This window comes from Vicugna pacos, chromosome 11 (genome assembly GCF_048564905.1).
Source record: "Vicugna pacos chromosome 11, VicPac4, whole genome shotgun sequence".
NCBI classification, from domain to species: Eukaryota; Metazoa; Chordata; class Mammalia; order Artiodactyla; family Camelidae; genus Vicugna; species Vicugna pacos.
Genome location: NC_132997.1, coordinates 72,169,938 through 72,197,324, shown reverse-complemented (window position 1 = coordinate 72,197,324; position 27,387 = coordinate 72,169,938). Strand labels below are relative to the sequence as shown.

At 36.9% G+C, this 27,387-nt stretch overlaps 1 protein-coding gene and 1 long non-coding RNA gene across 6 annotated transcripts in view; one reads left to right on the top strand and one right to left on the bottom strand.

Annotated features, from left to right (window-relative positions):
- TBC1D12 (TBC1 domain family member 12) overlaps positions 1 to 27,387 on the bottom strand; it is a 94,584-nt gene that overhangs the window by 54,269 nt on the left and 12,928 nt on the right. Inside the window, exons 1-2 of one of the 5 annotated variants that reach the window (XM_072971648.1) lie at positions 24,437 to 24,582; positions 22,191 to 22,230 (exon numbers count right to left, since the gene is read on the bottom strand). The exons of 2 other annotated variants lie outside the window; for them this stretch is intronic. In XM_072971648.1, coding sequence (XP_072827749.1) covers positions 22,191 to 22,230; positions 24,437 to 24,491 — 95 coding nt within the window. In that variant the 5' untranslated portion in view covers positions 24,492 to 24,582. Of the gene's footprint in view, positions 1 to 19,160; positions 20,315 to 22,190; positions 22,231 to 24,436; positions 24,583 to 27,387 lie in introns of those variants that run through there. 2 more of the 5 variants (XM_072971646.1, XM_072971649.1) reach the window with 2 other exon arrangements.
- Positions 20,317 to 26,502, top strand: LOC140699369 (uncharacterized). Its single transcript, XR_012077513.1, has 2 exons — positions 20,317 to 20,464; positions 26,217 to 26,502. It is a non-coding gene; the product is annotated as an uncharacterized lncRNA (long non-coding RNA).

Below are 27,387 nucleotides of genomic sequence, written 5' to 3'. Positions count from 1 at the left end.
TCTTTCAATGGATGTAGTTTCTGAAGAATCTTGCCATCACTAGCAGGGATACAAAGGGAAAAAGAAAAAGAAATAAATAACCTCCACAATAAAAAGTCTGGTTTATGTCAGTGTTGAAGAGAAGGGTCATTAATTCTGTCTGTTTCATGTTTCAGGGGAGGGGCAGGGAGCCCTTAGCTTCTCCCTGCCCCCTTATTCATCTCCACCTGTTGGGTTAAAATTTTGGTGACAGACAACTGCTACCTATCAGCAGAGAAGATGCAGTTTGCTCTACTTTTCTAATATGCAGGCTGTTTCCTCTGCACCCCTCTGTCCCCCATCTCCACAGGAAAGGCCTGCTGTGTGAGGGAATAGCTGGATAAATTTAATTCAGGTGAAGTATTAGGAGGCCCACTGAACCCAAAGGCATGTCTTTCAATCCAGATTTCATGATGTTTTGAGGTTCCCATTTATCTTTGCCCTATGTCTTTTTCTCTACTGATTCCAAACCCAGATGGGTTGATAAACAGGTGTTATTTACTGGTTCTCCGCAACCCCAACAGTCAAGTTTTTATAAGTTAAAAGGTGTCTTACGCTTCAGAAATCCCCAAAATATTAAAAACTATGTTTTCTAGTTTTTTTTTTCATTCTGTGACACATTTTTGTCAGTATATATAGGGGACAGGTAATAGTAGTGGCAATCCATCTTTCCCCCGTCAAATTTACTCTCCGCCCCAACCAACACTATGTTCACATACACAACTACCTACACATACAGAGATACAAACACACCACCTTTCCACTCTCTACAATTTGTGCCCACTCTTTGTAACAAAAAGAAATTGAGGAAATCTGTTGTACCACTTAAGAAACAACACGAGCTGAAAAATAGCAGTTCAGTGTTTCTATATTGCTAAAAACATAAAGAAAAAGAAAAGAAGCACACCAAGAAAACATTGATGTGGGGATTAGAAGAGAAAGAGAAAGAAGAAAAAAATGCCTACCGTTCTCTCAGTGGTTTTTATAACAAAGGTTGATGAATGACTCTTGCTTAATACTTGCTTCACATATCTGTGTCTTTTCATTTTTCCAATATTTCATTTCTTTTACCACATGAAAAGAGTTATAGATGATATAAAAGAGTCATATTCACTACACCGTATTAAAGGATACAGCTAACCAAAAAAGGGCAAAACTTACACCATGTAAGTTCTCTCCTCACGATTTCCAAAGTACAACCTCCAGTACTTGGGTCTTTAAGAACTGGCATACTCTACTCATTTGTATATCTGGGCAAAAGCCATGTAAATTCCATATTTTCTCAGATTGTGAAATTTGACACTACAGAAAACTGACTGCCTAATCTTGAATCTTTTTACTGCCAAAAATTCTGTCAGTGCTAGCAAAACAAAACAAAACAAAAACATTGGTTTTGCCTAATATTTACATCTATATGACTAATTTAACTCTTCAGATTCATTAGATAAATTCTTAAATGGAGTTATACATTAAAAAGGGGTTAGAATACTTTCCCAAACAGGAAAAACTTCAACTTTAATCAAAAGAGTAAAATCAGCTGAAAAAATCAAATCATGACTTGATCTTCAAACTCTGCCTCAGCAGAAGTTGAACTGTTGGAAACTCAGCAACTTCCTGGACTTTGTACTTAAGTTTCCCCAAAGTATAATAGAGGGCCAAAAACAAAACATTATCTAGTGAACATGGAATGTCACAGTTGACTACATAATTATTTCAAAGAAGTATAAGTACTGTCTCTTTAAAATGCAGTACTTTGGCATCCCTTAAGTATTTTGGATTAAAGATCTGGCATGAAGATTACGTAAATTCTTTCCAAACCTCAATCATTTTTCACTTGAAAAAGACTTTCAGCTCATTATATGCAAAAAAAAAAAAAAAAAGGTGGGGTTTTTTTGGCCAGATAACTTAGTTTTTTTTTTAATTCCAAGAATTTTCTTTATCAGGCTGTTTTTGGATCTTGTATTTGTCATTATTACAAATCCTAAAACTCAAAAAATAAAAGAGAATTTTATTTACAACACACTGCTTAACTATCCTAAGTACTGCCATAGATCAGAACTATCCGAAAAGGCCAGAATTCAGTATCATCTATTCTTTGTCAAAAAAAAAGACAGAATTTCAATGCTGAAAGTACAAGATTATAATTTTTTTTAAAGTACTTTAGAGTTGCCAGGGACCTTAGAGAGTAACTAAGTCCAAGGTTCTTCATCAAGAATCAGTGAATCTACAGGAATGGGCTAGAGGAAGTCCATAAGCCTCCCCAAACTGTATGCACAATTTGAAGTAAATGATGTGCTCATGAACATTCTTCTTGGACAAGTGTCTATGGCTTTCATCAAACTCTCAGTCAACGTGCCACCCTACCCCAACCCCCAAGAAAGGTTCACAAGCCACTTCCCAAGGTCACATCGATACTAAGTGTTAGAGCCAGGTCTCTTGCACAGTTCCTCTTCTTTCTAATCACACCCACCTTGTTCACGTCCTCCACAGGACAATCAAGGTGTAAGAGCTTCATAACTATGCCTAATCTCTTTCATCCTACACATTGCCAAAATGCCTCTTGATAGTCATTTAAACAATTCAAATATATAAACTATTTTCTTCTTCCACCTGTGTTCATGTCAGCAAGTAACCTTATGGTATGTCTTACTTCTTTCAGTAAATGAATTTAAGGCAACATCCTACTTATATATATATTTTTTATTCTTTTGTTGCAGGGAGAGAACAAAACTGAATACAATTAAAGAGAAAAGAAAAAAAATTATAAAAGTATTCTTGCTTTGTGCTGCATACTAATTACACCATGTGGCTTCACAAAGAGAATCCCCATTGCTTTAAGCCTAGTGTAGTACTAACACATTCAGAGGAAAGACAGAAACTACCAGAAGAGGAATGATAAGGAAAGAACTTTTAGGAGAGGAACATGGGCAGCAATAAGGAACAGCATCAGCAAAATAAGAGCTAAATATTCCAGTCATCAGCAGGCAGGATTTCTTTTAACCCCTAAGATAAAGTTGGAAAAGAAAGGCAAGATAATGACTGATAATGATGAATAAAACTAGCCACATGTGAATTTGCCACTAGCCGCATTTTCCATTTATGTCTCTTATATAAATAAATAATGTTAGTGTTTTTTGTTTACAATAAAAGTAAAATATCTTCACATATATTTAATCTTCATAATCAATACATGTTTATTTAGAGGGTTATAAAAATGTTCCAAAATTGTGGTGATGACTGTGCAACTGTGAATATACTAAAAATCACTGAATTACACAATTTATTTTTTTTGCATTTCTAGTTCTTTTTTTTCTCTTTTTTCTATTGAGGTATATAGTCAGTTTACAATTTTGTGTCCATTTCTGGTGTAGAGCACAATTCTTCAGTCATACATGAATATACATATATTCATTTCCATATTCTTTTTCATCATAAGCTACTACAAGATATTGAATATATTTCCCTGTGCTCTACAGTATAAACTTGTTTATCTATTTTATATATACCAGTCAGTATCTGCAAATCTCAAACTCCCAGTTTATCCCTTCCCACCTCCTCCCCACTGGCAACCACAAGTCTGTGTTCTATATGTGTGAGTCTGTTTCTGTTTTATATATAAGTTCAGGAATTATACACTTTAAATGGATGAGTTGTATGGTATGTGAATTATAACTCAATAAAGATTTTTTTAAGTGAAAAAAAACTGCAAAATGTAAAAAGAAAAATAAGGCCAAGTGCAATTTATCTCAGGCATGCAAAGCTCATTCAAAACTCCAAAGTCAATGTAATTCACCATATTAACAGTCTAAAGAAGAAAAAACACATGCTCATATCAATTTATACAGCTGATAATATCCCAAATCCATTCTTGATTTAAAAAAATACACAGAAAACTACGAATAGAATGGAAGTTCCCTAGTCTATTAAGGGCATCTACAAAAATAACCTACAGCTAACCATACTTAACTGTGAAAAGACTAAATGTTTTAGAGATAGGAAAGTAGGTAAGGATGTCCACGCTCATCACTCCCACTTAAAATCATACTGAAAGTCCTAACCAGTACAATTTAAGGCAATAAAAAGAAGTGTTACAGATTGGAAAGGAAAAAATTAAATGTTTCCTATTTGCAGACAACATTATTGTGTACACAATCCCAATGAATCCACAGAAAAGCTCCTAGAACTAATAAGTAAGTTTAGCGGATATAAGGTAAACAAAAATCTATCATGTTTCTATACAGTACTAGCAATGAATAGAAACTGAAATTTAAAAAATCATTCATAACAGCTCCAAAAATATTAAATATTTAGATATAAATCTAAGAAAACATGAGCAGAATATGAATGCTGAAAACTACAAAACACTGATGAAGGGAATTTTAAAAAGACCAAAATTACAGATATACTGTATTCTATGGATGGAAAATTCAACATAGCAGAGTTGTCAATTCTCCCCAAGTTAATTAATAAGGATTATCTGTAAATACAGATAAGCTGACTCTAAAATCGATGTGGAAAGGCAAAGGAAGAATAGCCAAAACAATTTTGAAAACTTATTTAGTTGTCATTTTCTGCAGCAGAATGTAAGCTATAGAATGTAAGAATGTTGCCACCATACTAGACTGTGAGCTCTGTATTAACCAATGTATCCTAGTACTGTGCTTGCATGCATGAATAAAAGTCTGCTAATTTGGGGGCTACAGAGAAAAAAAGTAACTGCTGTTCTCAGATTTAATTATCTTATCCATTCATGGATGCTATAACAAAATACCATAGACTGCTGGTTTATAGACAATAGAAACTTCTTTCTTATAGTTCTAGAAGCTGGGAAGTTTACAATCAAGGCACTAGCAGATTCAGGGTCTGGTGAGAGCCTGCTTCCTGTCTTTTCACTGTGTCCTCACAGGCAGATGGCATGAGAAAGCTCCTATGTGCCTCTTTCATAAGGGCACTAATTCCATTCATGAGGGCTCCACACACAACCTAAGCACCTGTCAAAGGCTCCACCTCCAAATAGTATCACACTGGGGATCAAGTTTCACATATGAATTTTAGGGGGAACACAAACATTCAGTCTATAGCATTAGTCTAATGTATGAGTGCAGTCTGGTGAGCTATTATTTCTATGAACCTTTCTCTCTCCAAGCCATTTCTCCTACAAATTATTCTCTCCTTATACTTTTTACTTGCTAACCTTACATACTTATCTGAATGCTACTTTGAAACTATAAATACATTGAAAGTGAATTTGTGTGACTTTCACAATACCTGCACACAAGGTAAACACTCAGTAAATTTTTATTTTTTAAACTAACAATATTGGCATATAGTTCTAAAGTTTTTACCGTATGTATAGATTTGTGTAACTGCCAGCACAACTGAGGCAATAAAAAGTTGTACTATCCCCCAAAAAACTCCATCATGTAACCTCTTTGTAATTATCCCTCCCCTAATTCCTGTAAAGCACTGAAATTAGAAGAGGAAAATGACCTATAACTCATCCTGGCTAGAATAAACTTCAACATATAAGCAGAAACAGAGCATTTCATTTCTTGTCTCCAAATCCTCAACCCTCCTTAATATCTACAGAAAAGTTTTAATTCTTTATCTTCACAATTTGGACCCAAATTATTTTTCCAACATTATTTCCTACTACCCTTTTCACAACTAGGAGAAATACATATGGCTTTAGCATACCTGCAACCCACTCCCATTTCTTTGACAGAGCCTTTGTTCAAACCCTGACTGAAGCAGTAGCCGGACGTGGCCATATTTATATTTCATGGTCTTGCCCCTCAGTCAATACTGATTAAATTGGACTGCTGATAAAATATGAACAAATTAATATGTAGGCTGAGACAATCAGATTCCCAGGATTTTTAAATAGAAGACTTAGAGAATGAGTCAGTCAAACGATGGCAGATAAATCATGCACAATTGGGACAGCTGTATAGGGCTTTTGCTGGTAGAAATCATGCACTGAACAATCCAGAGACAGAAAAGAGATAAGAAAAAAAACATGCATCTCTAGAAAGATAGAGAAACCACTATTCCAGGTAATCTGTAGCCCAAGCATATTTTATTTTCTATCTTCAGAATGTGCACAAGACATCTTTCACATGCCTACAATAAAACCGCCTTCATTTAAGGTAGCTTAAGTGGGCTTCTGTTCCTTAAAACTAACATATGAACCCTAACATATTAGCCAAACTGTACTCTTTTTCACACATTCTCTACCTTCCTGCCTCTGTGCTCTGGATAGCTATATACACATCTTGTCTTTTTTTTTTTAATTTTTATTGAACTATAGTTGATTTACAATGTTGTGTTAGTTTCTGGTGTACAGCAAAGTGATTCAGTCATACATATATAATCTCTTTCAGATTATTTTCCATTATAGGTTATTATAAGATACTGATTATAGTTCCCTGTGCTATACAGTAGGGCCTCGTTGTTTATCTATTTTATATATAGTAGTGTATATCTGCTAATTCCAAACTCCTGATTTATTCCTCTGCCCGCCCTCCGCTCTCCCCTTTGGTAACCATAAATTTGTTTTTAATGCCACATCTTACCTTTTAAAGTAAAAACTAAATTGGTTACACATTCTTAGAACTGTATTACACCAAATTTAAAAAGTTTCTACTTTTGTGCACCAAATGATACTATCAAGAAAGTATAAAGACAAGTCATAGAATAGGAGAAAATATGTAATTTGTTTTACTAGTTAGAACAGCTAAAGAAAATACTTACTTCACAAGTAGAGAAAGCATGAAGGATACAAACTGGCAACAGCATTACGGCAATACTTACAAAGTTCAATACTTCTTTAACACTCTCAGTTGCAGATGCTGTATCATGGATTTTACCACAATCTATACAAGTTAGTCCCTTAAATATGGACTGTTTTGGAAACACACTGTTAACAACAGAGTTGTAGGCTTCACCAAAATTAAATTGATATAGCTAGGTCTAACCAAAGAAGACTAAATTCAGGGGTGGCAGACCCTCCCGTCACTAACTTTACTAAATCCTTCAACAGAGTACCAGAGGTGAGATCATTTATGGTTGTTTATACAAACCTCAACTATTTACATATTACGTGTCTATTTGCCTGGGGATTAATCTATTACACCTAGAATATTAGAATACTACAGTTAACATACAACTGAACTTGCTTAGTTGGCTTCTTTATTACAGCGATGGTTCCCTTCCAATGTTCAACTTTTCAGTCCTATCTTACATTGGCCCAACTGATTTCTCTCCCACAGAAACATCTCCCAGAGACAGGTACCAAACATACTTTGAGAAATGGTACCACTACTTCCAGAGTGACAACTTCAAAGGTTCCAATCATTTGGCTATGTAAGTCCTGGTACTTTTTAAAAAGCATTTAATCCAATAAATCTTTGCATTCCTATATATAAACAGCTCTACATCTCTACGCAAAGACAAAAAAGCAAAAAAGATTTGCTTCCTATCTGCAGGGAGTTTGCACCTTAGTAGAAGAGACACATATACATATAAGTAATTATGGAAGTCTCAATACTTGGTCTTTTTTTTTTTTTTTTTAAAAAACACCTTTATTGTGGTATGATTCCTGTACAGTAAACTATACATATTTCAGATGTACAATTTCTATACTTTGTCTTTATCTCATTTAGTCTTCAAAAATGGGTGATGATTCTTCCACCATTCATTTTTAAGAAGCAATGTATAGAAATTGTATATTGGAGGTAAAGACTTGATTTTACCACAACTTTACTCTCACAGGGTTTTCCCTGAAGTTGTTTCCTTTCTGATCCACGACAGCTACAAACTAATAGGTATTAAATAAATAAGATACAAGGTTGTGATGTACAGCATAGGAATTACAGCCAATTTTTATAATAACTTTAAATGGAATATATAAAAATATTGAATCACTATGTTGTACATCTGAAACTAGTATAATATTGTAAATCATCCATATTTCAATTCGGCGGGGGAGAGGGGGATGGGGGACTGGCCTAACAGCTATTCTGGCTCTTTCTCCCTTATCAAATTCCTTATAAAACATGGTAGACATAATTTTTCACATGATTCTCCATTTTTGTATCATCCCACTTCCCTCAAAACAAAAACCAGATTCAAAGTTTACATTCATGAGAGCTTCACAAAAAGGCTACTGTGAGCTACCTCTTCTGATAGGGACTGAATTTAATGTTGTTTACATCAACAATCTGGCTATCTCATTTTAATAAAGAGACTGACAAGGACCAATCAACTACCATGAATGTACCCAAGCCTCAGTTTCTCAAGTCCCAAATCATCTGCTACACTGCTGTAAGAGTCACTGTTCTAAAACACAATCTTAAGCATGTTGCCCTTGTTTTCAAAATCCATCAAAGGTCTATGCACTGCCACCTCTCATGGAATCCATTCAAACTACTTAGTTCTAACATACAAACTCCTTCATAATTTAGCCCCAACCTTTTTGCCTCAGTTTCTGACACTCCACCTCACCTACCCTAAGAGCAGTCATACTAATGAGTATCTCCAGTCCCAAAAGTGCTGTGCTATTTCACATATAATTCTGCATATGCTGTTACGTGCCTGTGCTGGCCTCAGCCTCATTCCAATCCAAACCCTCCTCATTAGCAAAGAAACAAGCATTCATGTTTCATGTACTGTGAACAATTCCCTAACTTCTCATCCCAGAATCAATCACTTCTTCAGTGCTACTGATGCATCCCTGTTATTTTCTTTTCTAACACTAATCAGGTAATATTGTAAGTACTGATTTACATGATTCCCTCATCTTAAGTTTATTAATAAAATAGTTTATCTAATTTCTTAGCACCTCGTATAACAGGGTTTACAGCATCTGCTGAATGAATAAATGGTAAGAAAATGGCAAACTAACTTATAAGAACTGTTTATGCTTAGTTTAGAGGATCCAAAAACAAACAAAAAGATTCAGTAGCAATCTTTAAGTTTCTGAAGAGTGGTTATATAAAAGAACTGACTTGTTCTTTGTGGCTCTAAAGGGCAAATTAGGACCAGGCACATTACAAAGAGATACACTGTGCTTCCACATAAAGAACCTTCTAACAATTAATACCCTCAATAGGCTGCCTTAAGGAAACTGAGCTCCTTATTAGTGAAAGAATTCAAGCAGAGGCTAAACAACATCTCAGGTGCCTAAAGTCTCTAAGAATAAAGAGGCAGACACTCTTAGTTTTAGGGTTGTTGTTGTTATTTTGTTTTGTTTGGTTGACATTTTGTTCATCTGACCTGAACTGAAGGTATGCAGCAGCATAGCTGAAATACCTCTCCTGACAGAGGCAACTGTCTTTCTTTTTCACATGGTGTTATGTATGGTTCCATCAAATGGACAACTAAATCAAAACATTATATTTCTTATATAGGAGAAAAACAATCTTACCTCATTAAAATGTATAGCTAGTTGTTATTTCAATCAAGAACATTTTACAGTGGTTATCTTCTAAAATTTTTCCTTCATGTGGTATAATTCTCAGTTATTTTATTAGTATGCCCAATTTTCAAAGTTAATCACCATCCTAGCACTGCAATCTCGACAGTATTAATGTGCTTCTGGAAGAATATCACAAAGATGGACATCTCTGGTTGTACATTCAATGACTGTGCTGATTATCTTATACAAATATTATCTATCAAAAGTTTTATTTTATTAGTCTTTAGATAAAGATTTTGGTGCTTGATACCCAATTATGAGTCACAACAAATCTTTTGTTTTCCGAACAACACACAAGGATTATCAATCTCTTTAATTCTAGGTAGTACCAATGAAATTAAAAAGTCAATCCAATAGGAGTGGAGTGAGGAATGTCGAGAGCCATACAAGCAAACAAAGCAACTTACATTTTATTGCTTCTCAAAAACACAGAAATACTCAGTTGAGATCTTTCACTGACATAAAACTTCAATAACTTACCTTCAAACCTAAATTTCTATACAATATATATTCCTGATATTGAACAATTAATTTTCTCCTCATGGGCAAAAGAGATTTACTTATTTGCTAGATTTACCATGGTGCTTGTGAGAGAAATCTGCCTCTTAGCACTAGAGCTCAGGTAAGAATACCTGGTGTAAAACTGTATATTGCATTTATCTTACACTCTGATACATGTGCTTTTTATGTGAATCTGTCATACTAACAACCTAAATTTTTAAAGTTTAAATTAAATCTTACATATACAACCTGTCATTAAAAATATTTCCATTGCACAATATAACCTGTTAGGAAGCCATGAGGGGATGGGGATATTAGGGGAACAGGCTGCTATCTTTAAGAAGTTGCTAGACACATCCACAAAGGCATCAAGGTAAGTAGAATAGAAAAATAAACATGGAGATAATCTGTAGTAATATTCTGAAGCCCACAGGCCAATTACAGAGCTAACTTCCAGCTAACATTTATTCTCTCCAGCAATTTTTCTCTGTATAAATCTGTTCAAACTCTCTTAACAGTTTCTCCTGCCTCTAGTCAAACCTTCACACCTTCCTGATTTTATCTTTTTTTTTCCATTTTAGCTGAAATAGTATAAAAATAAAGCATTTATATTTAGTTTTATTTTATATTCTCTGTCTTACATTTCAAAAGCAGATAATATGAGTATTTTATGTTTTTCTACAACAAAACCCCACTATACTGTTGTAGTCTTTGAATAACTTTATCCTGGGATAACAACAGAAAAGTATTTCCCCTACTTAACTAGAAAATGACTACACATAGTCTAGATGAAAACCAGATTTGGAAATTCTAAGTGTATGATGAGTAGTCATATATTACAGTATTTGGAAAAATATGAGAAAATAGCACAGAATCTGATTTCAAAACTATCATGTACAGTTCCAAACTTAAAATGTTTAATCCGTGTGGGGTTAGGGACAGGGAGAAGGAAATATTTTTTAACCAAGAAATGTACCCCAAAATAAAATTCAAATTAGAAAGAAAATGAAAAGTCAAATTAAAAGGTAAATTAAACATGTTACCAAGTTTACTCTCAAACTAGCTCTAAGTAGGAACATGAGTTGTAGCTTGGTTTTCTAAGGTAAACTTCTCTTAATTTCAGGAAAGAGCCTGCTGAAAACCCAGACAGTCACATGGGTTTTCCTCTCTTTCTTGTTTTGGCCACAGAAATAAGAAGTGCAAGAAAGGCTGAAGCAGCAAATTCTGGAGAGGGGATAAGCCATGTGCAACGTGCAGGATTTTTTCTTAAAGGCATGGAAAAGAATTACAACTACCAGTGGAAGGAAGGAAAATTAATACCTTTTTTTTATAAACTATAAATAAGGAGAGGTAAAGTTATGACTGCACGTTGAAGAGACCTGAATAAAGGCTTTGTAATTAAACTTTTCACAGAACAGGTAAGCATGGCTATCTAGACCACATAAAAGAAAGTAAAAGACCTCTCCCACTAATAAAAAGGAAACAGATTTAATTAAGCAGAGATAATTTCTCAACCTAGTGAAGGTTGGCAAAATACTTCTACATTTGTATTTATATCTATTCTTTACTGATTCTCTATACTCATCAATTACATAGTATCCAGATATGACCCAATTCTAATCAATAAAGCAATCTCAGCTATAAATGTATGTTGTACCTTCTTTCAGTTATTACCTGAGTAGACCTGCTTATTGATAATTACCGCTGACCCTTGAACAACCCGGGGATTAGGAGCACCCACCCTCCACACAATCAAAATTCCAAGTATAACTTTACAGTCTGCCCTCCATATCTGTGGTCTGCATCCACGGATTCAATCAATCAAGGATGGTGTATTTACTATTGAAAAAAAATCCACGTATAAATAGACCAGCGCAGCTCAAACCCCTGTTGTTCATGGACGGGTGAACCGTATTTCACTAATTATAGTCTGGGAGCCACCTGCATCAGAATCACTTGAGAATCCTTGTTAAATATATGGATTCCTGTTTGGCTCCACCCAAGAGCTACCGAATCAAGGCGAGGAAGACCACCTCAAGGAATCTGCATTCCTAACCCCTACCCCGTGCCCCCCGCCCCGATAATTTTAAACACTACTGTTCAATGTTCAATAACTACTGACTAGGGTCTAAGTATCTACCAATCAGAACCACCTGGGGACATCTTTTATTGTAGCTAATAGTGTTCCTAAGGAATAAGCCAACTCAAAAAGGATTGGCTTTCCCTTTCTGAATAGTACATTTAGAGATAGGTAACAGATGTCTCACCTCTAAAATCTACAAATGTTTCCACTTTTCCCTAAAGCTTTCCTACCACAGCATACTAAGTATAAAATGTATGAGTAAGCCAAGTTAAATATTTCTTGAATTTAAACTTAAAAAGTGGCTTTGCCTTCCTGTAAAAATTCCTTATAACAATAAGACACAAATATTTTAATCTTTCTCAACATTCCCTCCTTTCAGTTTCTTCTCTGATTTGCTTTTTAGTCAAAGCTTCAAGACTTCTGGAAAGATTATACCACCAAACCAGAGTCCATTTTAACACCCATCCAATCCCAAATACAAATTAAATTTTAAAATCTACTACACAAGTTGTGCAATGTTTCTTCAGGTAGTGCACAAAAAATTCACTCCAATCTCCTCCTTTCTTTAAAACACTGCATTTCAGTGATGGAGTTGGAGGAAGGGGCTGTGGTGGTCTTCCGCAGTTTGGATAAAAACACTGGAATCCTCACCACATGCCACATAATTAATACGTGGCACTCAGAATATTACCTCATTTAGCCCTCATGACAATCCCATGAGGCAGGTTATTACTATTATCCCCATTTTACAAATGAGCTGCCTGAGGTCCAGAGAGGTCAAGTAACTTGTCCATAATCACCCAGCTAGTAAGCTAATTCAAACCCAGGCAGTCTATCTCTAGAATCACCATCTTTAACCACCACACTGTAGCCTATGGTTTGAAGATGCCACCTGCCAAAAAAGCAAGTCCCTCAAATCTGACTAGGTAGGGGCTGTGAATTCAAGAGAATCTAATTTGTTTAAATGTGCTTTTAGGTGATTTTGACAAAGGCCAGGAACTACTTGCACTAGGCTATTAGTTCTCCAATGTGGAACACTGGCAACCTTTGAGAAATAACTCATGATCTAAAGTCTCAAATTCCAGTTCACTGATAAACTAGAATTTACTTATTATTCTATTCTCTCATTCCTACTCCAAAAAAATGATAAGGAAAAAAAATCTACAATTTGCTAAAGAAAAAAAAAAGCTGCTTCTCTGTACTTCTACATATGAGAAACTAACAAATCACTGATGTTTAGCATGCTCAAGGTAGAATATAATGCTGAAGGGGATATTTCTATGTCTGGCAACCTTCTCATTTTAAAGATGAAAAAACATGCTTTTAAAAAAAGCATCCTCTTTAACTCAGTTCACATTTATCGTATTTAGCCAACAAATATTTGAAGTCTACAAAAGTGAGTGCAAAAGAATTGTGCAATATCATGGTGTACTGGAGCTAAAAGGGACTCTGAATCTCCTAATTTCACAGATGAGGAAGCTGAAGTCTAGAAATTTAATGATTTGCCCAAGGTCACACATTACTTAATGTGTAGGGCAAGCTACCCAGGACAAAAGCCAAGGTTCTTATTTCTCAAGCCAGTAGTATTTTCACTACACCAAAAGTTACGTTTCCATTCATAAACTTCTTACAATTCAAAGAAATCAACATATTAGCTCCAAACCCTAAATCACATGTATAGTTCAGTCTGATTTTTTAATTAATTATCTGACTCTGGGAAAATATAAAATAAAAATAAACCCTACCCTTCTTATGTCACAAGAATATTTCAAGAATCAAAAAAAAAAAAACACCTTGTAAAGGAAACTATGAAAATAATTTTGTAAAAACTGAAATTATGTAGAATTAAGATATACTTTTACATTTTTTTCTAGAGGCAAATAGGTATTGATTGTTAAAACTACTGAATGTTGCCATAAATATTCTGAACTGAAAAAGCCTTGAAAACCACTGCTCTAAATCACCTGAGGAACAATTCATTACCATGTCTAACTCATTTCCAATATTAAACTAATACCACCTCACTAGGTGATGTCTAACCAATAAAAGATTTCTCTGATGATAGCATCACTGATTTCCCATAGAGTATTAAAGGGTGAATACAGTGATTCTTGAAATTCCTTCTACTTTAAACATTTCTGATTTTATAGTAAAACACAACTGCTCCCCAAATAAAACTCTTTTAGTAAATATCTCTAAGCCAAATAAAATGTGAAGTTTAACTAGTAGTAATGTACAAATGTTGGTTTCTTAGTTGTAACAAATATACCACAGTTATGTGGTGCTGACAACAGAGGAACTGTTAAAGGGGTATACCAGAACTCTGTGTAGTACCTTTGCAACTTTTCTGTAAATACAAAACTATTCTAAAATTAAAAGCAGTTAAAAAAATAAAAAGTAAATCTCCATGTCCATTTTGAATAGTTCAGAAAATTTCTACTAAACAACTCCAAGTTAATATTAGAATAATAGTCTGCTTTGCTTCCTGGTGTTTATTGTTAAACAGTCAATTTAGTTTAGCACTTCAAAATAATATGTTTAATGCTTAAAATTACCTTCATCCCACAAAAATTGGAGTTTCCCAGTACTTTCTACTTTATTTATATTTAAATGATCACATCGCACACCTTAAAACCATGAATGAACTTCTAAGGTGAAGTCTTTGAACCAATGCTGTATTTCCAATGGTTTAGTGTAGATATCTAGAGTTTCATGGTTGGTTAGTTTGTTTTTTAAGAAAATGCTGGATCTGAGTTGGGGAGAGGGTCAAACACAAACAAAAGATTAAAATAAAAAAACTCTTCAGCCATTAGCTCCCCAATCTAATATTATAATGGGTAGCTTCACAACACTTTAAAATCCTAAGACTCTTATTTTTATTCTAGAGCAATTAATTATACATTCTTTTCAGCTCTTTAAAATTTTAAACATCTTAATTACATTAATATATTATTAATATACAAGTAATGTCCAGCAGTTTCATTAGTGACACATTAATGAGTATTTTGCATTTATTTTTATAATCTTTGTATTAACAAAAATTCAATATTCAGATCAAGATACTTCTCATTCTCCTTATAATTATAACACACCTGCATTAAAGAACTGTTTGCTTTGGGGAGCTATAAAAATCTTAATACTCATCAGAAGTTTTATATTTTGCCTTTTCTTTATTGAGATGCTGAAAAGGGATTTTTTTTGAGAAACTGGTCTTGAAACTGTAGTTTTTTATTTCAGTTGACTGGGAGGAATACATATGGCAAATATAGGAGCCCTATCTGACACAGGTCTATGATGGCTCAGTCAGGTGAATTATGATTTAGTCAACTAGTATAAATTCTGAGTAGGAAAAAAAAATATGGTTGATTTTGTTGTTTCTGAGAGCCTTAAATTAAGGAAAATAATAAATGTTAGGAATTTTTAATTCTCAATATCATAATAAAAAGAACAAATATTCTCAACAATTTTCATGCTGGAGAGAATGGAGACTGCCTAGATATGAAAAGAAATCACTAAATGAGCCTTTAGTCTTCCCTATTCAGCCTACCTGTAGTAAAAAGAGCTCCATAAATAAAATTTTTTGCAACAACATATAGGAAGTTTCAGAAGTCAGTAATTACAGGGAAAACTACATGGATCTCTGTTTCAGCACCTATAAAGTCAATTTTCTTTTCAAATAGAAGGAAAAAAACGTCAGTACTTTCTTCCCTACCTTAGCTAAGTCCTTTTAAGCCACTAAATTCTTGTGATTCACCATGAAGACTTTGTAAAAAGCTATCAACACTATGAGACAGACAGACAGATACCCATGTTTCTAAATAACAATAATTCTACCAGTGCAATCTGAACAAGCCTCAAAAGTATTGAATGGCTTTTAAAAATACATCTATAAAGAGTGCATCAACTTAAAAAATTAACAACTAGTCTGAAAACAATTAAGATATAAATATGCTATAAACAAAGTTCCACTATATAGCACAGGGAACTATAGTCAATATGTTGTAATAACCTATAATGGAAAGAAATACGAAAAATATGTATAATTGAATCACTATGCTGTACACCAGAAACTAACACAACACTGTAAATCAACAATACTTCAATAAAAATAAATAAATAGATAAAAGACATGAATTTCCTTACAGGACACATAAAAATGTTTTAAAGCTACTTTACTTTCAAAGTACAGTAATAAACAGATCCTTGAGGAACAAAAGCTAGCCTGGAAACACAAGAGTTTTTGTTTGGCTTTCATCTTCTTCTCACTGCTGAGCTGGGGAAAGTGGAGGGTAGTGGTACTCACCTAATATTTCAAAACTTATATAGACAGGAAAGGGCCAAGGATCTAAGGGAATGTCACCTCAAGGCTCCCAAAGTCAAGTCACCATAAACACAGAGAGATGCCCAGGTGAAGTGGAGGCAAGCCCCCAACAGGGACTGAAATACAACTCACTTCATCTGAAAGGGAGGGCAAGCCGGAGATGATGAGGGCAGTCCCATCCTGGACCAAATTCCTTTTCTTCTACATTATTTCTACCATACTCAGTGAAGCCACTATCAAAAATGTGTTCTGACTGAATATAATTCTGTAGTAATCTAGATACATTACTATAAAATGTTCTCCTCTCTTTACTTATGTTAAAACAAACACGAAAATATTCTTTTTAAATATTTGTTACAGACATTTTGCCCAGTTAAGGGGAAGAGAGGAAGTGTAAAGAAGGTAAAGATAGAGAGGATAATCAGATGGGAAAGAAAAGAGTCGCAGGTGAACAGAAGTTATGATCGAATTCCTGGACTGAAAATCAGAAATTCTGGTTCTAATCCCAGCTCTGCCATTAGCTAACTAAACTACCTTCTTTAGACAGGTTCTTCACCAAAAAATGAAGTGAGGGCAGAGGTTGCACCCAAGAACAAGAATGCATCCTAGAAAAAGGTATCACCAAAGGAAACCCTCACCTGGGCTTCAGAATTAAGAATGACAACTGTACACAGGAAGAAAAAAAAACCTCTTAGGTTGTAGGGACAAGGGAAATTGCCGATTATTTTGTCTAGGGGTGGAAGATTTGTTCAAAAGTAGCCTACCTAGGAAAAAGTAAAGAGAGAGAGTCCATGAAAGTTGTCACTTCAACACAATCTGAGTGGGATTCTTCATACTAGCACTAGGTATTGTAAGTAGATTTAGAAATGAATGTCAGTCTCTGTCTTTAAGGTTTTCAGAACCCAGTTAAGGTTTTGACTAAATGCTACAAGAAAAACTGTGCCTCTGTCTGATTTTGCCCTTTCCCAAGAATGTTACATAAAAGGAAGAAAAGACACCTAGAATCCTGACATTCAGATCTCAAAAATGAAGCTTAGAGAAATTGAATTCAGGCACCTAAGTTTACTGACTTCATATCCAGTGCTCTGATACACATGGAAAGTGTGGCCATATGAACGTCAACTAGCTATGTTAATAAAGTCCTATTAGTCTACAGGTTAAGACAATTTTCTAGAATTATACCAAAATTCCTGCCTACTGTTAATAATATGAAAGCTTCTTATAATAGATTTGCTTTGTTATTCTTCAAATATTGCAATACATGTATAGCATCTGTCTTCAAACTTAATCCCCACTAGCCTGCACTCCAAGTCATGGACCACTGCTTAAATCACCTGTATTCCCAATGGGTGGCACAGAGCAAGTTCTGGGTACTGGTTCAATCAGTGCTCTCCAAAGCCCCTTCCAGGTCTGAAACTGCCTGACACCTGACATCAAAACATGACCAATAAGCAGCCAAAGGTTTCACAAAGTCACAAATATGTAAACTTAACTTACAAGCTTTTAAAATATTGCCACCACAAGCTTTAAGTATATCTTTGCAACTGTGGGCACAAATTCATATCTAACTACTATATATTTTGTCCTATGAGTAAGACATAAGTAGGATTTCCCAATTTGATTTAAACAACTTCATAATTTCTTTGTAAGTTTATACAAGCAGGAAAAATAAGGGATAATAAAGTGGAAAAAGGAATAAGAAGTTGCAATCACAAAATATGCATCTGAACTGTATAATTCTCTAAAAGTTGAGCTGTAGAATATGTTTTTCTCTTATTTCTGGTTTTTGTCAAGATCTCTGAAAAGGGAACAAAAACAGAGGAGAAAGAACTTCGAAAGGGAGGATTTTACAAGTTGGGAACAATTTCCTATTTGCCTGGAGACCTTAAAAAAAAGTGTTAAAATCTGACTCAAAGGAAATTTTTTCATTAATAATGTGCATTAAAATGAGTATTTCCTAACTGCTTACTTATCCTTATCAAAGCCCCATTCTGAAATCTGCAATGTCCAGCACCACAATTTAATTTCAAGAACGGCAGATAAAAGCACATATACATACAACACCATAAAATATTTAAAACTTGCTTTAAAAAAGTAGAGGCCTATCTGGCAAAAAAGTAAAGAGGGATTTTCTAGATAAAACGTCATAGTAATTTGGCTATATAGGCTGGGCACAAATTCTAAACACCATTTTAATAAAGGCCACTGAAACAAACTGTTTAACACTATGAAACACAACCATTTCTAATTTCAAGAATTCCCAAACTACTTGAATGGATTTAGACGCCACGCAAATAGCTGTGCAAAATGACTTCCCTTTCTTTCACAACCGCACCCCTACACACATACCACAACCCCCGCCCCCTCCGAATCCTTGCAGTACATTTAAACCAAAAAAATGGGGACGAAGGTTGTCTGTTTTTCCGGAAAAGCCAAAACTGTAGATGGCACCAACACGCTGGCAGGACAGGACCTGAATACATAGAAACCAGGTGTGATTGGCAGGTATAGCCTCCAGCGGACAAGGGAACAAAGATTCGCTCCCCACCGCACTCACAACTTCTATACAGATCCACAACACAATGCAGACCCAGTTCCTCTTTCCCTGGTGACAAATCAAAGCTCAGTCCTAACTCCAGCGAGAGCCGGCGCGGAGGCGGCCCCCACCCTCTCTCCGCCAGCTCCGGGCCTCGGCCTCGGCCCGGGCCCCGGCCCAGGCCCGGAACCCGCCCCGAGCCCCGGGGTAGCCTGCGCTGTACCTGGCAAAGAAGTCGGCGAAGCCGCCGCTCCGTCGAGCCCGGGCGGAGGTCCCCGCGGGCCCCTGCTCCGCGGCAGGCGAGGGCACCGGCGGCCCCGCCGGGGGCAGGTGGTCGCGGGCGCTCTTGCGGTGGCTCACCTCGAACGTATTCCGAGAGTTCGAGTGAACGTCGGAGAAGCCGAGTTGCTGCTTGGCGCCCTCGACCCCGCTAGTCCTCTCGGCCGAGGTGACGGGGGACGCGCCCTCTGCGGGACCCCCGGCGCCAGCTCCTGGCGGCTCCGAGAACTCGCTGCCGCTGCCATCGCTGGCCGGGCTGCCCCCCGAGCCGCTGCCCTCTCCCTCGGGCTCGTCAGCGTCCGCCGCCGCCAGGCAACAGCTCCGCAGCGGGTCCTCGAGAGGCGAGGCCCAGTCAGACGGGCTGCCCGCGCCGTCCGCGTCCTCGTCGGCAGACCCCTCCAGGCGGAGGCGGCGGTGGCGGGGTTCCCGGCCGCCGGCGCGGGCCAACCTGTGACCCTCCTCCAGGTCGCGACAGTCCTGGCCCGGCAGAAAGCCCGAGTCCCCGTTGGTCATGCCCCCGCGCCGCGCCGCGCGGGCATCCGCCGTCTCCTCGCCGCGGTGCCTGGAGCCCGCGTCCGGCGAGCTGGCGTCCGAGCGCGGCGCTGCCAAGGGCGGCTGAACGCGGGGCTGGCCGGCGGGGAGCGGACAGTAGCACAGCCCGGGCTCCAGCTGCCCCCCGTCCGCTGCGAGGTAACGCCGAAGGAGCTGCTGAGGCGGCGGCGTCTCCTCCTCCTCCTCCTCCTCCTCCTCCGGGGGCTCCACAGAGCCGACGCCTCCGCCAAAGCCGCCCGTGGCTCGAATCATCTTCCCGTCCAGGCCCGCGGGCTCGGGCGCCGGCACAGGGGGCAACTTAGGGTTTCTCCCCGAGCAGGCTCCGGCATCCTCCGGACCCACCATCTGGGACCGGCCGAGCGCCGCCCGAGGAGGCGGCGGAAGACTCCCCGGCGCAGGCTCGGCCCAGGAAAAGCCCTGGGTGCTGGGGCCGCGGCGGCTGCCGCCGCAACGTTCCCAGACCCACCCCTCCCTCCCAGGGTTCGGGCAGTTGCGGGAGGGCGGGCACGCGCCTGGGCTCGCGCACGCGCAAAAGCCTGACCCGTCAAGCCCCGACCTGGAGATTCCGCGAACCATAGAGACGGTAGCTAGAGAGACCGGCTCCGTAATACTCGGACGGCCAATCTGGGATCAGCCGTCTGGATGTTGGAGGCTGGTTGGCCCAGTGTGTACATGACAGCGCTTACAGAAGCACGGGTATGGCTCGCTAAGCAAAAATTCACTTGACGTACTAAATTTATGGGAGTAGAATGCAGGCTGTAAGCTCTTCCAGCTCTAGTTGGTTACCACTCGACTTTATACTTTTACATCTACCGCTCCATCGCCATTGCCATAATTTACGGCTTCATCGCCTCATGCCAGCACCTTCCCTTCTCCACTTCACCATTCTCAATACTATCAAAGTTATTTTTCTTATCTAGCACCACGTTTCAATACATCGCTCTCTTAAAGATTTCCATTATCACTTAAGGAGAGAGAGGAAGTAGAATCAGGCAGAGAGGGCTACTGAAATAATTCCAGAACCCTATGATAATTGATTAGAACGGGATGATAATCAAGGAGTGGAAATGAAGTGTGTTTAGAGTAGAAACCACAAGATGTGATATAATGACTTACCAGATATAAGGAGTGACTGAAGACGGAGGAACCAGCCAATTAACTACAAAACTCTTGAGACTGAACTGATGTGGTATGAAGACAAAAGTATTTGGATTGGTAATTAATTAATAAGAGAAATGTATCTGGTCAAGTAAGAGACTGGGAACGTCCAGCATATGATTAGAGTTCCAAAAGTTGGTTTGGGGTTTTGGTTTACAGATGCAGATTATAGAGTCATCTGCATATTACAACTAGGTAAGTCATGAGTAACATTGCCTAGGAAGAAAGAATAAAGATGGAGGTGAGGTAGAGACTCAAAGGTGTCATTATTTCAGGACCGACAAAGAAGTTGTATTGCAAGGGATTAAAAAGACACTAGTTGTGGATAAAATGAAGTGGCAAATATGGACCACGCATTCTAGAAGCATGTCAATGAAAGGCTAGAAATAAGAGATTGGAGAATTAGAGGAAGCAACATTGTCAAGTCTTTAAAATTTGTTTTCATATATATATATATACAAAAGAATGAATAAAATATATATGAGTGAAAATAAAATGTGTAAGTAAAATGGACATCCAGGTACCTAGCACCCACTTTAAGAAATACCAAGCGTCTTTTATATTGTGTATTTTTGAAGGCCTTAAGTAAAGACTAAGTGGGAAGGGCATAGTTACTAGTGTATTTATTGTCAATACCTTTCAGAAGAAAAAATGACTTCCAGGACACAGATGGAAAAGTTAACACAGGAAGAGAGAAAATATTTGCAAATCATACACCTGATAAGGGTCTAGTACCCAGAATATATAAAGAACTCAACTACAAGAAGGCAAAGAACCCAATTTAAAAATAAGTAAGGGACCATATCTTACTCCTGGGCATATTTCTGGAAAAGATGAAAACTCTAATTTGAAAAAATACATGTACCCTCAATGTTCATAACCCTGTTATTTATAATAGTCAAGACATGGAAGCAACCTGTGTCAGTCAACCGATGAATGGATAAAGATGTGACACTCACACACACACAAATGGAATATTACTTAGCCACAAAAGAGTGAAATATTGCAATTTGCAGCAATATGGATGGACCTAGAGATTATCATACTGAGTAAAGCAAGCCAGACAAAGATAAATATAATATGATATCACTTATATGTGGAGTCTAAAAAATAATACAAATGAACTTATTTAGAAAACAGAAACAGACTCACAGACATAAAAAAAAAACTCATTACCAGAGCGAAAGGGAGGAAGGGAAAAATTGGGAGTATGGGATTGACAAATACACACCATTATGTATAAAATAGATAAACAAGGACTTACTGTATAGCACAGGGAACTATATTCAATAGCTTGTAATAACCTATAATGGAAAAAAATCAGAGAAAAACATATATATGTATAACTGAATCACTTTGCTGTACACCTAAAACTAACACAATTTTGTAAATCAACTGTACTTCAATTAAAAAAATGAGTAAAAGACTTGAACAGACATTTACCCAAAGCAGATATGCTAGTAGCTACTAATAAGTGTGTGAAATGGTGCTCAACATAATTAGTCGCTAGGGAAACGTAAATCAAAACCTAAGTGAGATAGCACTCACACCCACTAAGATGGACAAATGAAAAATAACAGGTGTTGTAGAGAATATGGAGAAAGTGGAACCCTCACTTTACACGACGATGGTAGAAATAAAATGGTACAGCTGCTGTCAAAAATGTTTGGTGGTTCTTCAATAAGTTAAATATAGAATTACCACATGACCCAGCAATTCTGCTCCTAAGTATACACCTGAAAGAATTGAAAATAGGTTCTCAAACAAAAACTTGTACGTAAATGTTCATAGCAGCACTATTCATAAAAAAAAAGATGGAAATAACTCAAATATCCATCAATAGAGGAGTGGATAAACCAAGTGTGATTTATACTCACAATGGACTATTACTCAGCCATAAAAGTCAATTAAGTACTGATATAGTCTACAAAGTGGATGAATCTCAAAAACATTACACTAAGTGAAAAAAGCCTGACACAAAAGCCTTCACATATTATATACTTTCACTTATATGAACTATCCAGAATAGGTAAATCCATAGAGAAAGAAAGCAGATTGGTAACTGCCAGTGGCTGGGGGAAGGGGGAAATAGGGAAGGACTGCCTAATGGATATGGGGTTTTCTCTTTTGGGGTGATGAAAATGTTTTGGAACTAGATATAGTGGTAGATGCATGCCATTGTGAATGTACTAAATGCCCCTGAGTTGTACATTTTAAAATGGTTTTATTTTATGTGAATTTCACCTCAATAAAAAACTTTAAGTTAATATAGGAGATATCTAGACATAGATATAGTTATATGATGGCAATGATGAAGGTAGCTAAGAGAGTCTAATCTCAATCTTTTTGTCTTTTCAACCTCCTTCCTCTCTGCCTGGAGAATTTATCCTTGCAATTTTCTTCCTACTGTCAAATTTTCTCTAACTAGCTTGTTAACTTATTCCTTTTTTGCTACCACTCTGTTTCTCCCTCTATGAAATCATACTATTTTAAAAATCCAGTTTCTCCAAATTGTTTATTTGTTCATCTCCTTTCTCTCCCATAGTAAACAGCAGCAAAAGTTTTATGAACAATAATAGCCCATACTACCCTACTATTTTCTCAGTGCAGGCTTTAAAACTGAGACATATTTATTTTTTATAACTTTGTATACAATAATATGTATTGCATAATAAATTATTACTGGTTCTCGTTAGTGATTAGTGGTTCTATTTCCCACTTTCAATAACAAAAGTTTCTGTCTTATCTGGTAAGTAATATTATATGCTGTTTTACAATGAAAAAAAATCTGCTTTCAGGGTATAGCATATCCTTTCTGTGGTTCTTAAGAGTTTGACATTAAAGACTCTTTATATGTTACATTATTACAATTCTAGGCATAAGTTATATATCCTGGTTCATTCCCATTAATCAAATGAAACTCCTAGTAGAAAGGATATTCTCAATCTCTGCTATAAAATATTAATTTACTTAAAATATGGAAAACTATTGGTATCCTTGGAGTCCTACATTTTCTAGGAAAATTTGATTTTCACTGAAATTCTTAAAATACATATTGTTGGTCATATTCTATGTGTATGATCCAACTGTCATTACTGAAGGGTGAAATATGGTACCACTATCCCATATTATTATTTTGCTAAAATTGTATGCAAGGAGAGTACAAAGGACTCAAACAAAAGGCCTCAAAACCCCTATATCTTTCTTTAATTATCAACTTTTTTCTTCTTACACTGGATTTCCAAATAGCACTCAAACATACTATACCTTCTATCATGTTAAGTCACCATCATCACCACCCACATACCCTTGGAGCAATGTTTCTCAAACTTAGCTGCACATTAGCAGCAATGTTTAGGAAGATTTTTTTTTTAAATGCTGATGTCTGGGCCACAGCGAGAGTATTAAGTCAGTATCTCTGGAGGTGGAGCCCTTACACTAGTATTAAAAGCCACTCAAGTAATTCTAATTTATAGCCAAGGTTGAGAAATACTGCCTCATAGCTACAACCTTCTCTCTCTGCTTTCTTGAACAAGCAAGCTTCTTTAAAAAGATGTTTACGCATTGTGCACCTCCAGATGTGAAACCCTGAGAAGATCCAATGTGGCTGAGGGTGTATAACCTCAGTCTGATCCTACAGAATCATCCAGATGAACTTGAAATGAGGAAAAAAAATTTTTTAAATGGATGTACTGGGGATTGAACCCAGGACCTTGTGCATACTAAGCATGTGCTCTACCACTGAGCTATTCCCTCCTACCCCTGAAATGATGAAATTTTTATTTAAAAAAAATGAAATAGGGGAACTCTATTCTTCAAAAATGTCAATATCATAAAAGATGAAAAAAAAGTTGTGGACATGTGTGAAATTAAAGAAGATTAAAACAACATGACAATTACATGCAAAACCTGTCCCTAAACTGGACTTCATACCAGGTAGAGAAAAGGAAAATATTTAGTGAAGGACATTATTAGAGCAGCTGACACAACTGTCATATGCAAGGTGGATTAAATAAAGATGTCAATGTAAAAATTGATATTTACATATTTACAATGAATAATTGCTGTATTAGTTCTGTAAGAAAATATTTCTATTCTTAGGAAATGCACACTGAGTATTTAGGATAAAGAGCCACTACATATGTAATTCACCCTCAAATGATTAAGAAAAAAAATGATATATGCACACACATACACACAGAGCAAATGGTAAAGTAAATGAGATAAAATATTAACAGTAGGCAAATCTGGGAAAGATATATAAGCATTCCTTTTACTATTTTTTTTCCTCTTTGTATCCAAGCTTTATTTTATTCCTTTTCCTATTTTTATGTTTACAACTTTCTGTAAGCTTAAGGTTACTTCTAATTCTTTACTCTCATTAATGATTTCCCTGTCCCTAATTTAATAGAAAAATTTCAGTCTCCATCTTGCTTGATCTTTCACCAGCATTCATACTGTTGATCACTCCCTCCATTTTGAAACACTCTTTCTTTTAAAAGAAACACCTTTTCTCCTTAGTTTTCATTACTCTATTGTTGCCATACTCTCTTAGCTTCCCTCCTATCTCTTTGGCCACTACTTCTCAGTTTCCTTGGGGTGAGGGTCAGGTAGATTCTTCCTCCTTAACTGAAATTTCCTAATGGAACAGTTCTGAACCCTCTTTTCTTCTTACTCAACCCTCTTTACCCTAAGCCATCTCAGTAAGTCCCATGATGTAGATGATCACCTATAAACTGATAACTCTAGAATTTATAACTATACCTCCAACAATATAATCCAAATGCCTTCTTGATATTTCCATATTGATACTTCTAGGCATCAGAAACATAATATGACTAAAATGAGTCTCTCCTACTTTTCTTCCAGCATCCTCCATCTTAATACATGCCACACCATCAACTGTTTTTCTAGATCCTATATGCCAACTCTGTACCCAGTATCTCTGCTTGGAGGTTTCAAGGTCACCTGAAACCCAGTATGTCCAAGTCTAAGCTCATAACTGCCTCTTCCAAATCTGCTGCCAATTACAATATTCCATCTCTCACCGAATGACAGTACTTTAGTTGCACATACCTAAAAACCAACAGTCACCTATGATATCTCCCTCTTTCTTATCCCCGTAACTGTGTGGTGAATTGCATTGTGTTCCCCCAAAAGATATGTCCACGTTCTAACCCCAAGTCCCTTGAATGTGACTTTATTTAGAAAAAGGCCTTTGCTGATGTAATTAAGGTAGGGTTCTCATAATGAGATACTCCTGAATTAGACATATTTCCTCTCTTCACAGAGACAATAGGTGTGATAAGTGTCCTTATAAAAGAAAGAAAAGGAGAAGGCACACAGAGACACAAAGAAGAAAGCCATGTGAAGTTGTAGGCAGAGATCAGAGTGATGCACATACAAGCTAAAGGAACCCAAAGGATTGCTGACAGCCACCATAAGTTAGGAGAGAGGCGTGAAATTAATTTTCCCTCTGAGCCTTCAGAAGAAACCAACTCTACAAACATCTTGATTTTAGACTTCTGATTTCAAGAATTGTGAGAGAATAAATTTCTATTGTTTTAAGCCACAAAGTTTGTGTAATTTGTTATCGTAGCCCTAGGAAGTCTACTGTAACAAGTAATATACCACTGAAGTCTGTTTTTTTTAACCCTCCTAATTATCTTTTTTTTATTGTATCATATGGTGTTATCAACTATAATTCACCATGTTTTACATTAGATCCTCTGAAATTGGATAACTAAGAGATCCTTACAAACTTTCAGCTATAAGATGAGTAAGGTCTGAGGCTCTAATGTAAGTATCTTTTAAATATATTCACTTCATACTATATCCACCAACCCAGACTAAGTTACCTTCATTTCTTTCCTGGATGACAGAATTAACCTCCAACTGGTTTCTTTACATTCACTTGGGGCCACATCCAAACAGTTCCTTACACTGCAGTCAAAGTAGTTTTTTATAAACACACATCCAATCATGTCACTGCCCCAGTTTTTTAGTCATCTTCATATGAACCTTTCAACCTTTTAAAAGAAATACTTTTCCTTTAGTTTTCATTACTCTGTTGTCTCCATTTTTTTCTCCTACATTTCAGCCGTTTCTTCTAAGTACTTTATGGGAGGGTTCTTCTTCCTTAATTCAAATGTAATGCTTCCTCTTCTCTTAACACCAAAGACATTTGTGCAATCTTCTACTTCTAGGTTGTTCTCCATGATGACGCCAGTCTTTTTTGTAATGATTCTTATCTACCTCTCCAGTCTCATCTCACATTTCCCTTCTCCTCACTCATGTTTCAGGCACATCAACCTTTTCTCTCTTTCTGAAATTGTGTGCTAAGCCCTTTTCTTTCTAAGGGTCTTTATGCATGCTGGTCCCCTGCCTAGAGGGCTCTTCCTCGGTTTGTTAACCTGTTAACTCCTATTCTTTCTCCAGGACTCAGTTTTAATGTCGTCTCC